The sequence below is a fragment of the Lissotriton vulgaris genome, chromosome 6 (genome assembly GCF_964263255.1).
Source record: "Lissotriton vulgaris chromosome 6, aLisVul1.2, whole genome shotgun sequence".
NCBI classification, from domain to species: Eukaryota; Metazoa; Chordata; class Amphibia; order Caudata; family Salamandridae; genus Lissotriton; species Lissotriton vulgaris.
This window is the reverse complement of record NC_141694.1, coordinates 195,961,989-195,975,777: the sequence shown is the minus strand read 5'-3', so window position 1 is coordinate 195,975,777 and position 13,789 is coordinate 195,961,989. Positions and strand designations below refer to the sequence as shown.

Here is a 13,789-nt window from a genome sequence, read left to right as displayed (position 1 = left end):
AACGTGAACACATCATATTTTTCCAGTGAAAACGGACCAATTTTTTCCAATGTGCCTAGCTATGGATTCTGGGCACTAGCTCAGCCGGCACCTAGGGAAACCTAGCAAACCTATACATTTTTTAAAACCAGTTAAAAAGCACTGGGTGAGACACACCCAGTGTCCCCACGTTGCACTCCTGGGGTTTGAGGTTAAACAAACTAAACAAGCATTTTCTGTGGTTTAGGAATTGGTTTAATATCTTCTTTTTTCAATCACATGTGAATTTCACATTTTTCTTCCAAATTGACATTTTCCTGGTACAATTAATCATGGCATTACCATATTCCCAATGCATTTCGTGTAGATGCCCTTCTTCAGGGGAATGTATCTCTAGTATATGCCATGGAAAGTGCAGGTAACTGGTCTGCCTCAACAGTCCATTATTCAGATATTTCCCAGTGAGTCGAATTATGTATCCAGTCAGACCGTAATGCTAATATGATTTTAAAACTGGATATCCAGGGGATTCCAGGATGGGGAGACTTCTGTGGCTATCACCAGGTTCTGTTACTCAGAATCCCTTGCAAAGCCGAAACTTTAAAAAAAAAAAAAAAAACACTTTTTCCTCACTTTTTGTGATGGAAAGTTCTGGAATCTGCAGGGAGCCACAAACTTCCACCCACCCAGCATTTCCCTAAGCCTTCTGATAAAGATGGTACCTCACTTGTGTGGGTGCGCTGAGTACCCGCAACAAGCACGGGACCAAATCTTATTGTGGAGACATCAGAGTTATATATCACAAAACAACCTGCTTTTGCAAGGGGGGCACCTGCGGTTTTGGTCCCGGGCTCGGTGGCCATCTAGGGAAACCTATCAAACTCTCACATTTATAAAAATAAGACACCTGGGGGAGTGTAGGGAGGTGTGGCTTGTGTGGATCCCCCAACATTTGCCTACCCAGAATCCCCTGCAAGCATCACATTTAGCTGAAAAAAAATCACATTTTCTCCCATTTCAGTGTGGGAAAGTTGTGGGATCACCGGGCTTACACACATTTCCTACCACCTAGCATTTCCCCAGGTTTCCCGATAAAAATGGTACCTCACTTGTGTGGGTCCGCCAAGTTCCCGTGACAGATAAGGGCCCAAAACGTGTTATGGAGACATAAAAATGATCTATCACAAAACAACCAGGTTTTGCAAGGGGGGCACCTGCGTTTTTGGTCCCCTGTTTAGCGGCCATCTAAGGAAACCTACCAACCCCACACATTTCGAAAACTAGACACCCGGGGGAGTGCAGGGAGGTGTGGCTTGCGTAGATCTACCAACACTTTCCTACCCAGAATCCCGTGCACCTTCCTCCCTGGTGCTAAGTAGGTGGATCACTTGTGCGATCCCCAAGCAGGGATTCACTAGGGAGGGGTACCTCTGGAAAGGCAGGATTCTCCCCTTTCCAATGATACCTCTCCCATGTGTTTCGGTGCTCGGGGGCCGAGATAGCCCCATGAGCACCGAAACTGAAACTAAGTTTGATTTTTCATTTTCTATGTAATGACGTCAGCTCTCCTTGCACACGATTGTCATCACATCAGAAATAAAAAAAGCCTAGGGAGATTGGGGAAGCTTTTTCCCAACTCCCGAGGCCAAAAAAAGGAAATCCCTCTGCTGTTTGCAGCAGAGGGATTTAGTGCTCCTGTGCACATGAAGGAATGATTCCGTCTTGAGCACACAACCAATGGTGCTCATGACTGAACCATTCCGTCGTGAGCACTGAAGGGGTTAATAAAAAGTAACATTTTATTAGTTCAAGATTGTTATATACATTGTATTTGTTTATGTGCTATTTTTTTAGAATATCTTACACCTATAGAGGATGTTCTAATATTCCTCTTCAATTTCAGATAATTCCCAGTAGTTCGTGTCTACGTGTCTCCATCACCTGGAAAAATCTATGAACTGTGTGCCTTCTTTCCTTGGTTCTGCCAAGCAAGTTCTTCGTTGTTTGAGGAGTTTCTTTGTTTCCTGTTGTGCCATATAGTTTTTTTAAATACTTTTCATAATAAATGATGAAGAATTTTGGACCTCATTTCAAAGAAGCATATTGTACTGTGGGCATGCCTATTAGGGTCTGGCTGTATTCTGTTCTAGAACAATTTTGTTTGTGATGTAGTACTTCAAAGTGGCTGTGTGGAGTTTGCATTAAAGAAATAATGCATAATGTTAGCCTCCGTGTCATTAATGAAATCCCGATTCTCTTGGCAATTCATTAGGAGAATCGCTATTTTGTGTTTGTGTTCGGGGAGCTTTGAAAGCTACGGTATCCTTCGTCTATGGCTAGTTTAGTTGATATCTAACTTCACACATGCACTTCTGATAGCACCTCCTCTGGTCTTGTGGGCTTCTTGGTCCCGGTGGTCTACTTGGCCAATAAAAGACCTTATAATTAGAGTATACTTAGTTCCTCTAATGTGACAGGTGGCTCAAAGGGCCTTTGGATTAGTTTATAAGCAGACGTCACATGCATTGGGTGGGTGACATAAATACCTGTATCGATGGCTATGTTATAGCCCCCTGTTGTCTCTTGGCCAAGCACTTATATCAGCACCCACAGTGCAAGCCATACTAATCTTCACATTCCTGCCTAGTATGCCACTGCCTTAACTTGCCCTATTATCAAAGCAAAGCTGCGACCTCTTTGCCTTCAACGCAATGTGATGCCAACCCTAGAAGAACAAACCATCTGCAGCTGTATTCTATTGAGGGACTCTGGCAGGAGAAATGCTAGCAGGCAGATGACTTTGCTACTCAAGTGGTGCACGGTACTCCTCTAAGCATAATTGTCTCCACATTCTTTTATATTGGCTCTTCAACCTTTCCTGTGAAGTGTTCAAGACCACAGAGTGGTAGATGGTAAGAATTTGCTAACAGAGGGGAAAGGTTGACCACCACTACTGGTTCTGTGGAAGTATGCATCCAGTAAAAAAGCTGGTAATGTTGAGCAATGTGAAGGAACACAATGATGGAATTCTTTGCAGAGGAAAACTGGGCTCAGGTCATTTGAGGGACTGGGACCAGTGCAGGTTGTTTAGAATTGTGTCCTGTGCCTTGGGACTGAGCAAAGTGCCTTAAAAGGAGTATTTATTCTCTGGACCTTAGTGTGGGTAGCAAGGAGCGTTCATATTACATGGGGCAGGTGGTGACCACCTCAGTGTGCATGAGACCAGAGCAGTAGTGCCAGTTTCTTGTACTCCTCACATGTGCTGCCAGTGTAAACCACCCACAACCATAAGCGACCCTACCAGCTCTTATGAAAAGAGCTCCTTCATATTTATACAGGTAAATAGCTTATTTTTGTATTACACATGTGCGTTGGTATTTATATTTGTTTTATTAGAAATGCCCTGTTGTGAATATTCCTTGACTAATCAATTCATTTTCTGTTTCGTTTTAGGCACTGAAAGGATTCATTTGTGACCGATCATTACACCGCAACAATGGCTGCCAGTCTGCATGTCCTATTTTTCACAGTCTCCTTACTCCTACTGCCTTACACGCTCAGTCTTCAACAAAACCAAGCCAAGGTTTTACTAGTATCATTTGATGGATTTCGATGGGATTACTTCTCCAGAGTTCCAACACCCAATTTCATAAATTTCATGGGGAGTGGAGTGTATGTTAAACAGCAAACCAACATATTTCTTTCTAAAACCTATCCCAACCATTATACCTTAGTAACAGGTCTTTTCAGCGAGAATCATGGCATGGTTGCCAATGAAATGTACGATCCAGTCCTGAATAAATCATTCTCTATGGCTAAGATGGATATCTACGATCCAGACTTTTGGGAGGAAGCAACTCCGATTTGGCTCACCAACCAACATGAAGGACATAAAAGTGGGGCTGCCATGTGGCCTGGAACCGATGTTAAAATACATGGAGACATGCCTTTTCATTACATGAAATATAATGAGACTGTTCGTTTTGAATATCGAGTTCAGAAGCTTATTGAATGGTTTACAAGTGAACAACCAATTAACTTTGGCCTTTTGTACTGGGAGGAACCTGATGAGTCTGGCCATGTTTTGGGCCCAAATAACCCACTCCTGAATCAAGTACTTTCTGATATTGACAGAAAAGTGGGCTATCTTGTTACCGAGCTAAAGAAAGCCAACTTGTGGGACACAATAAACGTTATCATCACCAGTGATCATGGAATGACGGAGTGCACTTTAAATAAAACTATAGAACTTGATAGGTACCTGAAAAGGGATCTGTATACAATGGTAGATCATTCTCCAGTTATTGCCATTGCTCCTAAAGAAGGTAAGAATGCTCATGGTAAATCTTAATACAGTACACACTATTTATGATGATTATAAGTAACAAATGTGATTTGATCTTTCTGCCGCAGTCTGAAGTTACTGGCACACTTCTTTAGGTCTCGTGCTCATGATCAGATGGCTTGTTATCTATCTCGCGTACCTGCTCAAAATTCAATGGCTTTCCTATCTGCTCTTGTGTCTGTTCCTCCCAGGTCTCGCAGTGTGTTCTGATGTGATGGTTTGTAACCTTCCACTGCATACTTCAGGGGACTCTCTTACTTTGTATTGAGCACACAATGAGAGTGAATGTGCTGTCTTGTTTACTTCCCTGCGTTTTCTACTGATCAATGTGCTCCATGTGTTCTCCCCATACCACCACATCTCTTAACGTTATTTTTATTTGTTCCTTTTTTATTATCATTAAATCCTTCCAGCTACAAAGCTTTGCACACACTTTTTTTGTGTTTTTTTAGGATTTTATTTACCATTCTAATGGGGCCATCCGCCATGATAGAATAGTAAATTAAAAATAGCTGCCATTCACCCTGACAAATGCGTGCACATTCATCATGATGCATGTGTGTACATCACTGGGCATTTTGCAATGTTTTTTAGTTTTTTTTTAAAATAGAAAAATGATTGCTAGATTGCCAGCCGCGTGTGTGCATGCAAAACATGAACTTGCATGCCATTTGCAAAAATATTTGGCAAAACCTAGTGATCCTTTTAAAACCGAGACCTATTGACTTTGTCAGTGCTTGTTTTTAGATCTATAGTCATTTTTCTGGTGTAAACAATATCCAATCTAAGATGGTGTGCCTATGAATTGGACATGGAGATAGTGAAGAGGATATTCCCTATGGGATGCCTTTACTTAAAATGAGAGCCCTTTTATTACTTAATCACTGGTCAGTGAATTGATCAGTAATTGTATTATGCAGGCGTTCGTTGACCTTCACGTCATACAGGGGCATTTCTGTGTTCTGCGTTAAATATTACATAGCCTTGCAGGCCTTGTGCCTGACAAACAAAAGTCCATGATTAATGCTCATACTTTTAGTAGTTCTGCCAGATCCAAACTAAAAAGCAGGTACAGATACCCCATTGTATATCTATTCTTCTTTCAAGCTCTCTACTATTCCGAATTGAATAGAACTCATGCCATTTTGTATTTGTCAGTGCTAACACACTGCATCAAGGGGCAAACTTTGAGAAAATCGCCTGTTGCCCATGAAGGGAGTTAGTACTACCGTGCAGCTCACTGAAATATTAAGAATGTTCTATATGTTATTTAACTCTTGAGCTGGGAGGAAGGTTTACTCTTGGATGGTGGTCTAAGTTTAGAAACCGAGTTACACTTAATGGCAAAAGATTTGCAGTGAATTGAATTTCCATTTAATGTTATGTTTCTGGAATCTAATGTCGTTTAAAAAAATAAGTTCTGTAGTAAAGTAAAAAATAGAACAGTACTGTCCACTGAATGCAGGGATCTAGGCTCATGACATATTTTGGCATAAATTTTGGTTTTGTGCAGAGCATTCCTTCATAAACAAATGGCCCACCACCTGCCAAATCTATGTTTACTTCGTCTCTTTCAGAGGTGGCAGAACTGCTAGGCTTTTGACAGTGGAGCTCAGCTAGTTTCGTCTTCGAAGACCTAACATCCAGTTACTGCCCTGCAATAGAGTTGCTGGGCCAATATGTCAGAAGCCACACTCTGTTTAGTACAGGCTGTCCAACCTACATTTTTTCCATGAACATCAGGACCATTGATGCTTTTTTTGCCCCCAGAATCAAACTTTGCCAATTAATGTCTTTTTGTCCTCCTGCTGATTGTGGAATGAATTCCTCAAATGATTTACATCCGTCTTCGGTAAAGGGCACACAGCCCAGTGAGCTCACTTCGGATTTTTGATGTTAAAACAAGACAACCAGGAACTTATATTAGCCACATTCATCAACTTGTCAGGAGCCTTGACCTATCACGCCGTGGCATTGTCGTTCTATCGCTCTCTCTTTGGTAGCCAGTCAGTTCTACTTCCACAACATTAATATACCTAACACTCTAAATAGATGCTCAAGAGAGATCTTTCAAATCTCGGAGGATTATTTTCGGCAATCCTGGATTCGAAAATGTCTGAAAACATTGAAATCCTGGCTAATGTGGATGAACCCATGCACATTAAAGAAACTCAAGACTCCGTGCACAAGATAAAGGCAAAACTAGAAAGGCCAGGACTCTGCCGTTACTGCAGAAAGATAGCCCATTTTGTATTATGTGTTGCTAGGTGTCAGGTAATGGATTAGCTCCTTTCTGAGTAATGGGCAAGGGCTGAACAAAAGAATAACTGAAGTGTCCTTGATTGATAGACTCCGCTATTTCTTATTTAATTTTTTTTATTTGAAAAAATGTCTGGTGAACACGTCAAGAGGCCTGGTTTCAGGTTTTGCCCTAGACTCCGTGGCTTCTATGGATAATACATTTCAATAGGAGTTTTAATTCCAATAAGCGGTACAGATTCCAATAACCGAGAAATCTACCCATGTTGCAATTCAGGAAATTTGACCCATCAGCATTAACCTCCAGAGCAGTTTGCAAAGGAGTATTACCATTGCTGTTGGATACACTGACTGTTCATGTGGAATAAATGCAGTTTGATCTATTGATGCACCAGCGTTTTCCAAAGTCCTCGGAACAGCATGGCTGAGACAATGCAAACCTCATATTAACTGGGAAGCTCATACTAGTGCGCTGTTCTGTACATATTGCGCTGACCATTATTTCCAGATTCATCTGAAGACAAAACTCAGTCATTATCCTGTGTTACTCTAAAGAAACCACCTCCACACAACCCCAAAGGAAACAGTCAACAAGCGTCATCCAATACGAGTGGAAATTTTGGGATATCTTCAGTAAGAAAAAGGCGAGTACACTGCCTCCCCATTGGGGGTATGATTGTATGATCGACTTAGTACCAGGTAAGCCTATTACACACAGAAGAATATATCTGTTGATGGTGAAGGAAGATGAGCTATTGTGATATTACCTGAAAGAGAGCTTGAAGAAGGGTTTTATATGGCATTCTATCTCCCCAGGTAGAACTCCTGTAATCATTGTGACCCATGAATATCAGAGGCCTCTGGTCTCCGACGGAGTCCAGGCTCCATATCAACTTTGTGGAGCTCCAGGCGATCCTACTTTGCACTGAAAACATTATTTCCCTCTGTCAAGGGGATAGTAGTGCATGTGGTATTGTAACAAGCAAGGCGGGGTGGAGTTGTGTCAGGAGGCTCTGCGTCTCTGGACATGGCTGGAACGTCAAGGCATTTCCTGGACAGTTCAACATTTGGCAGGTTCTTTGAACGCCAGGGCGGACTAACTCAGCCACAGGTGCATGATGGATCACGAATAGCATCTTCACTCGGATGTGGCGCAGGTCTCTTTCAACAGTGGGGAGAGCCTTTTTTTTAAACACTTTATTTTTCAAATAAAGGATGAAATTCACATTGCCTTGCACATAGTAGCTTCATAAATCAGACAGATCATGCCTGACATTTTGCGGTACTATAATGAACTCTACATCAACCAGCACAGTGGCAACACCCAGCGACCATCAGTTCCCAACCCCCTCACCCACCCCCACCCATGGTCCCCCTTCGAGCAGCAACTCAAGGCAGACAATGTATTGCTAACTCTCGGAGCAATGGCTGCACAACGTGGTCTCAGTGCACAGTGTAGCCAGCACCCTCCCCTCAACCCACTGCCTCCGGCACTATTCCGTTATCTGCCTGCGTGTTGAGAGTCTGCTTAGCTGCGCCCAGGTGTGCCCGCAGTGGTCCCCATATGTCTTTGGGCCGGGATGTTGGTGGCATTAGTGTTGCAAAATACTAAGCTATTCAGCCAGTCTCGTAGTTTGGGAGTTGTCCTCCTACCCCAGTGAATGGCCACCTCCCTCTTTGCCAGCAGTAGCCCCAGGGACGCCAGTCCCCTCACTTTCTTGGGAATCTGGACTGTGTAGCCTATGAGGGCAATTTCAGGAAGGGGGTCAAGTGGGATCCCAATTATTTCCCCCTGTGTCTCGTGCACCGCCGCCCACTAGGTCTGCAAACGAGGACAGGACCAGGCCAGATGCAGAAAGTGGGCCTGTGGAGAGGGTCATTTTAGACAATTATGTGGCTTAGTAGCATCAATCTTATGGGTCATGGCCGGTGTAAAAAAAGGCACAGAGGAGAAACTTGAAATGTAATAGCTTATGGCGGCTGTTAAGCGAGACGTCCCTGGTAACCCTACAACACTTCTCCCATTGGTCGTCTGTGATCGCCCCGCCCGTATCTGCCTCCCTGGCCTGCCTGATCTTGGAGTCCTCTACATGTAGCATTGAGGCGCAGGACTTGTACAGTTTCGAGATGAGACATGCGCCAGTGGTGCTCTCCAGGACCAAGCCCAGCGGTGGGAAGGACTCTGGTTCAATCGGGTATGATGGGAACTCCGCGCGTAATGCAGATTTCATTCTGCTCATTGGGAACCATGTCATGAAGCTGCAGTCAGTGAATCTGTCGTCTTTGGAAAGAATATGACCCGCCGGGAATAGGTTGCCCATCTTAACTATGTCTGCCGCTGCCAATGTGCGCTGTACTATTCCTTCTCCAGTGAGTGGAAACCATCTAGCGTTGGGTAATCTATGTTTACTTCGTCTCTTTCAGAGGTGGCAGAACTGCTAGGCTTTTGACAGTGGAGCTCAGCTAGTTTCGTCTTCGAAGACCTAACATCCAGTTACTGCCCTGCAATAGAGTTGCTGGGCCAATATGTCAGAAGCCACACTCTGTTTAGTACAGGCTGTCCAACCTACATTTTTTCCATGAACATCAGGACCATTGATGCTTTTTTTGCCCCCAGAATCAAACTTTGCCAATTAATGTCTTTTTGTCCTCCTGCTGATTGTGGAATGAATTCCTCAAATGATTTACATCCGTCTTCGGTAAAGGGCACACAGCCCAGTGAGCTCACTTCGGATTTTTGATGTTAAAACAAGACAACCAGGAACTTATATTAGCCACATTCATCAACTTGTCAGGAGCCTTGACCTATCACGCCGTGGCATTGTCGTTCTATCGCTCTCTCTTTGGTAGCCAGTCAGTTCTACTTCCACAACATTAATATACCTAACACTCTAAATAGATGCTCAAGAGAGATCTTTCAAATCTCGGAGGATTATTTTCGGCAATCCTGGATTCGAAAATGTCTGAAAACATTGAAATCCTGGCTAATGTGGATGAACCCATGCACATTAAAGAAACTCAAGACTCCGTGCACAAGATAAAGGCAAAACTAGAAAGGCCAGGACTCTGCCGTTACTGCAGAAAGATAGCCCATTTTGTATTATGTGTTGCTAGGTGTCAGGTAATGGATTAGCTCCTTTCTGAGTAATGGGCAAGGGCTGAACAAAAGAATAACTGAAGTGTCCTTGATTGATAGACTCCGCTATTTCTTATTTAATTTTTTTTATTTGAAAAAATGTCTGGTGAACACGTCAAGAGGCCTGGTTTCAGGTTTTGCCCTAGACTCCGTGGCTTCTATGGATAATACATTTCAATAGGAGTTTTAATTCCAATAAGCGGTACAGATTCCAATAACCGAGAAATCTACCCATGTTGCAATTCAGGAAATTTGACCCATCAGCATTAACCTCCAGAGCAGTTTGCAAAGGAGTATTACCATTGCTGTTGGATACACTGACTGTTCATGTGGAATAAATGCAGTTTGATCTATTGATGCACCAGCGTTTTCCAAAGTCCTCGGAACAGCATGGCTGAGACAATGCAAACCTCATATTAACTGGGAAGCTCATACTAGTGCGCTGTTCTGTACATATTGCGCTGACCATTATTTCCAGATTCATCTGAAGACAAAACTCAGTCATTATCCTGTGTTACTCTAAAGAAACCACCTCCACACAACCCCTATGAGGGCAATTTCAGGAAGGGGGTCAAGTGGGATCCCAATTATTTCCCCCTGTGTCTCGTGCACCGCCGCCCACTAGGTCTGCAAACGAGGACAGGACCAGGCCAGATGCAGAAAGTGGGCCTGTGGAGAGGGTCATTTTAGACAATTATGTGGCTTAGTAGCATCAATCTTATGGGTCATGGCCGGTGTAAAAAAAGGCACAGAGGAGAAACTTGAAATGTAATAGCTTATGGCGGCTGTTAAGCGAGACGTCCCTGGTAACCCTACAACACTTCTCCCATTGGTCGTCTGTGATCGCCCCGCCCGTATCTGCCTCCCTGGCCTGCCTGATCTTGGAGTCCTCTACATGTAGCATTGAGGCGCAGGACTTGTACAGTTTCGAGATGAGACATGCGCCAGTGGTGCTCTCCAGGACCAAGCCCAGCGGTGGGAAGGACTCTGGTTCAATCGGGTATGATGGGAACTCCGCGCGTAATGCAGATTTCATTCTGCTCATTGGGAACCATGTCATGAAGCTGCAGTCAGTGAATCTGTCGTCTTCGTCTTTGGAAAGAATATGACCCGCCGGGAATAGGTTGCCCATCTTAACTATGTCTGCCGCTGCCAATGTGCGCTGTACTATTCCTTCTCCAGTGAGTGGAAACCATCTAGCGTTGGGTAATCTATGTTTACTTCGTCTCTTTCAGAGGTGGCAGAACTGCTAGGCTTTTGACAGTGGAGGTCAGAGGATTATAGAGATGTAGCACCCATGGACTTTCTCAGCTTGTCCCAGGCCCAAGTAGTGGTTGATACTGTCTGAATGTCTCGTCTGTCCTGTGGGAAACCACTCAGCAGCATCTCACATAATTTGTTTGGAAAAACCAGGTCCGCCTCTGGCCTCAAAAATGGAATGCGGCGTCAGGGTGAAACCAAGCGTGTGCATAGCGACATTGCGCTACCAAGTAGTCTAATTGGAAGTCTGGCACGCTAAAACCTCCTCTTTCATATGGTAAGGTGAGTATGGACCATCGCACGCGGGCCGTTTCCCACCCCACACCAGTTGGGTCAGAAGGCTCCGTAAAGTGCAAAAGAAACCGTCCGCCAAGGACACAGGCATATTATTAAAGAGATATAAGAATTTAGGGAGGACCACCATTTTTAATATGGCCACCCTGCCCGCCAGTGACAGGGGTAGTTTCAGCCATCTCTCTACCTGTTCTTCTAGTTTAGAAAAGGCCTGTCCATAATTTAAACGTATGATCTGAGTGGTGTCCAGGTGGATGTGTATGCCAAGATACTTCACTGAGTCCTGGCTCCATTGCAGAGGGAACTCACAGTCTCATTGGACGGTACTTTCCGTTAGCGGGAATATGATGGACTTATGCCAGTTGATGCCTAGTCCTGAAAATCTACCAAAACGGATAATTTCACTAATTAGAGGAGCCAGGTTTATGTGGGGTTTGCGGACATACAAGATGGTATTGTCTGCGTATAGTGAAGCTAAGAGGGGGCTCGTTTTGAATTGTAGCCCTCTATGTAGATGGCGTTCTTGAAAATTTCTGATCAGCGGGTCCATTGCTAGGATAAACAATAGAGGGGCCGCTGTAGAGCAATGAAACGGTTGCGATGAAGCCATAGGGTATGCCCATTCGCTGCATCACCTCCACCAGAAACGGGCACTCCAAAGAGTCAAACGCCTTCTCGGCGTTGAGTAACACCGCCGGAACCTCAGGCTGTATTCTGTGCAGGACAGTGAACATTGTTCGGAGATTCAAGGACGTGAAACGATTGGGGACAAAGCCAGACTGCATTGCCAAGATAATAAATTCCATCAGCAGGTATAGCTTGTTGGCCAGCACTTACGCCAGGATTTTGTAGTCCAAGTTCAATAAAGACAGCGGACGGTAGGATCCGCACTGCTTATGATCTTGTCCCGGTTTTGGCAAGACAATAATCACGGCTTCGCACATTGTGGGGGGGGAGACTTTGCTTTTCCAATGCCTCCGCATACACCTCAATTAGCTGGAGGGCCAAAAGTTCCTTAAATTCATTGTAGAAATCCCCGTAAAAACCTTCTAATCCCGGGGCCGTAGATCCCCGCAGGGTGTCCATGGCGAGACAGTGGGGAGAGCCTTGTTAGATCTATTCGCCACCGAAGAGAACGTGCAATGTCATCTCTTCTGCGTGTTGGAATTTCCAAGGCGGCACTTGCTCGGCGACGCTTTTCAGTATGAGTGGAGCTGCGGTCTATTGTACGCCTTTCCGCCTGTACCACTTCTACCCAGACTGCTGAAGATCAGGCGCGACCGGTCCCAAGTTATTCTTGTGGCCCCTGACTGGGCTTGAAGAGTTTGGTATCCCGAGCTACTCAGAATGAGCATGGATCCCCGTTCCTACTGCCTTTTCGGGAGAATCTTCTGTCGCAGCAGCAGGGGACGGTCCTCCACCCCAACCTGTCCAGCCTCCACCTACATGCGTGGAGATTGAGTGACGACAGTTAATTCCATTTGACTTGCCTCCTGAAGTCTGTGATTTCATTTTGGCAGCCAGGCGTCCCTCCACTAAATCGGTATACGCCTGCAGGTGGAATACATTTGTGGCATGGTGCACAGCAAAGGCTGGGGATCCCCTTTCTGCCCCTCTTTCACAAGCCCCTTTGTTCCTCCTTTCTCTGGCCCAGCAGGTCTCTGCTCTGGGCACTATTAAGGGCTACATTTCTGCGATTTCAGCCTTTCTCCGGCTCTCTGATCAGCACTCTCTTTTCAAGTCACCTATTGTAAATAGATTTCTCAAAGGCATTACACACCTTTTTCCTCCTATTCCGTTTGTTATGCCACAGTGGAACTTGAATCTAGTTCTTACTTATTTGATGTGCGCTCCTTTGGAGCCACTTCACAACTGTCCTCTTTTGTTTATTTACTTTGAAGACCGCTTTCCTGGTTGCCATCACCTCCGCTAGGCACGTGAGTGAGCTCCAGGCTCTTTTCTGTAAGCCTCCCTTTCTGTCGGTACATCCGGATAAGGTTGTGCTTCGCACTCGTCCTTCCTTCTTGCCAAAGGTTGCCACTGCCTTCCACATTCTATTCTATTCTATTCTATCGTTTTGGTAGAGCGCGACAGCTGCCCCAGCAATGAGGCGTCCCGGCGCTAAGAACCCAAGATCCTAGCCTGAGCAGGGAGAAACCAGGCTAGAGAGAGGATTTATAAGCAAGGGAATAGGAACGTTTTCACTGCTTTCCGGAATGCCGGTAGGCTGTCAATGGAGCGAATGTGTTGTGGCAGGTCATTCCACAGCTTGGCTCCAAGGAACCTAAAGGAGCGGCCGCCCATGCGGCTGAGTTTTATGCGTGGGACGCATAGGAGGTTTTGGTTGGAAGATCTTAGGTTCCGTGACGGCGCATAGGGAGTGAGAAGGGGTCGAAGCAGAGGAGGGGTGTTGAGTTTGAGGATTTTGAAGGACAGAATGAGGGACTTGAATTTGATTCTAGAATCAACGGGTAGCCAGTGTAATTTTCTGATGGTCGCTCTGGCTGAGCATCTGC

General features: G+C 44.8%; 1 protein-coding gene across 3 annotated transcripts in view; it reads left to right on the top strand.

Moving 5' to 3' along the window:
* Window positions 1–13,789, top strand: part of ENPP5 (ectonucleotide pyrophosphatase/phosphodiesterase family member 5) — a 390,400-nt gene that overhangs the window by 116,734 nt on the left and 259,877 nt on the right. For all 3 annotated transcript variants that reach the window (XM_086926231.1, XM_086926233.1, XM_086926232.1), the window contains one exon: window positions 3,433–4,304. In XM_086926231.1, coding sequence (XP_086782357.1) covers window positions 3,476–4,304 — 829 coding nt within the window. In that variant the 5' untranslated portion in view covers window positions 3,433–3,475. The remainder of the gene's footprint in view (window positions 1–3,432; window positions 4,305–13,789) is intronic.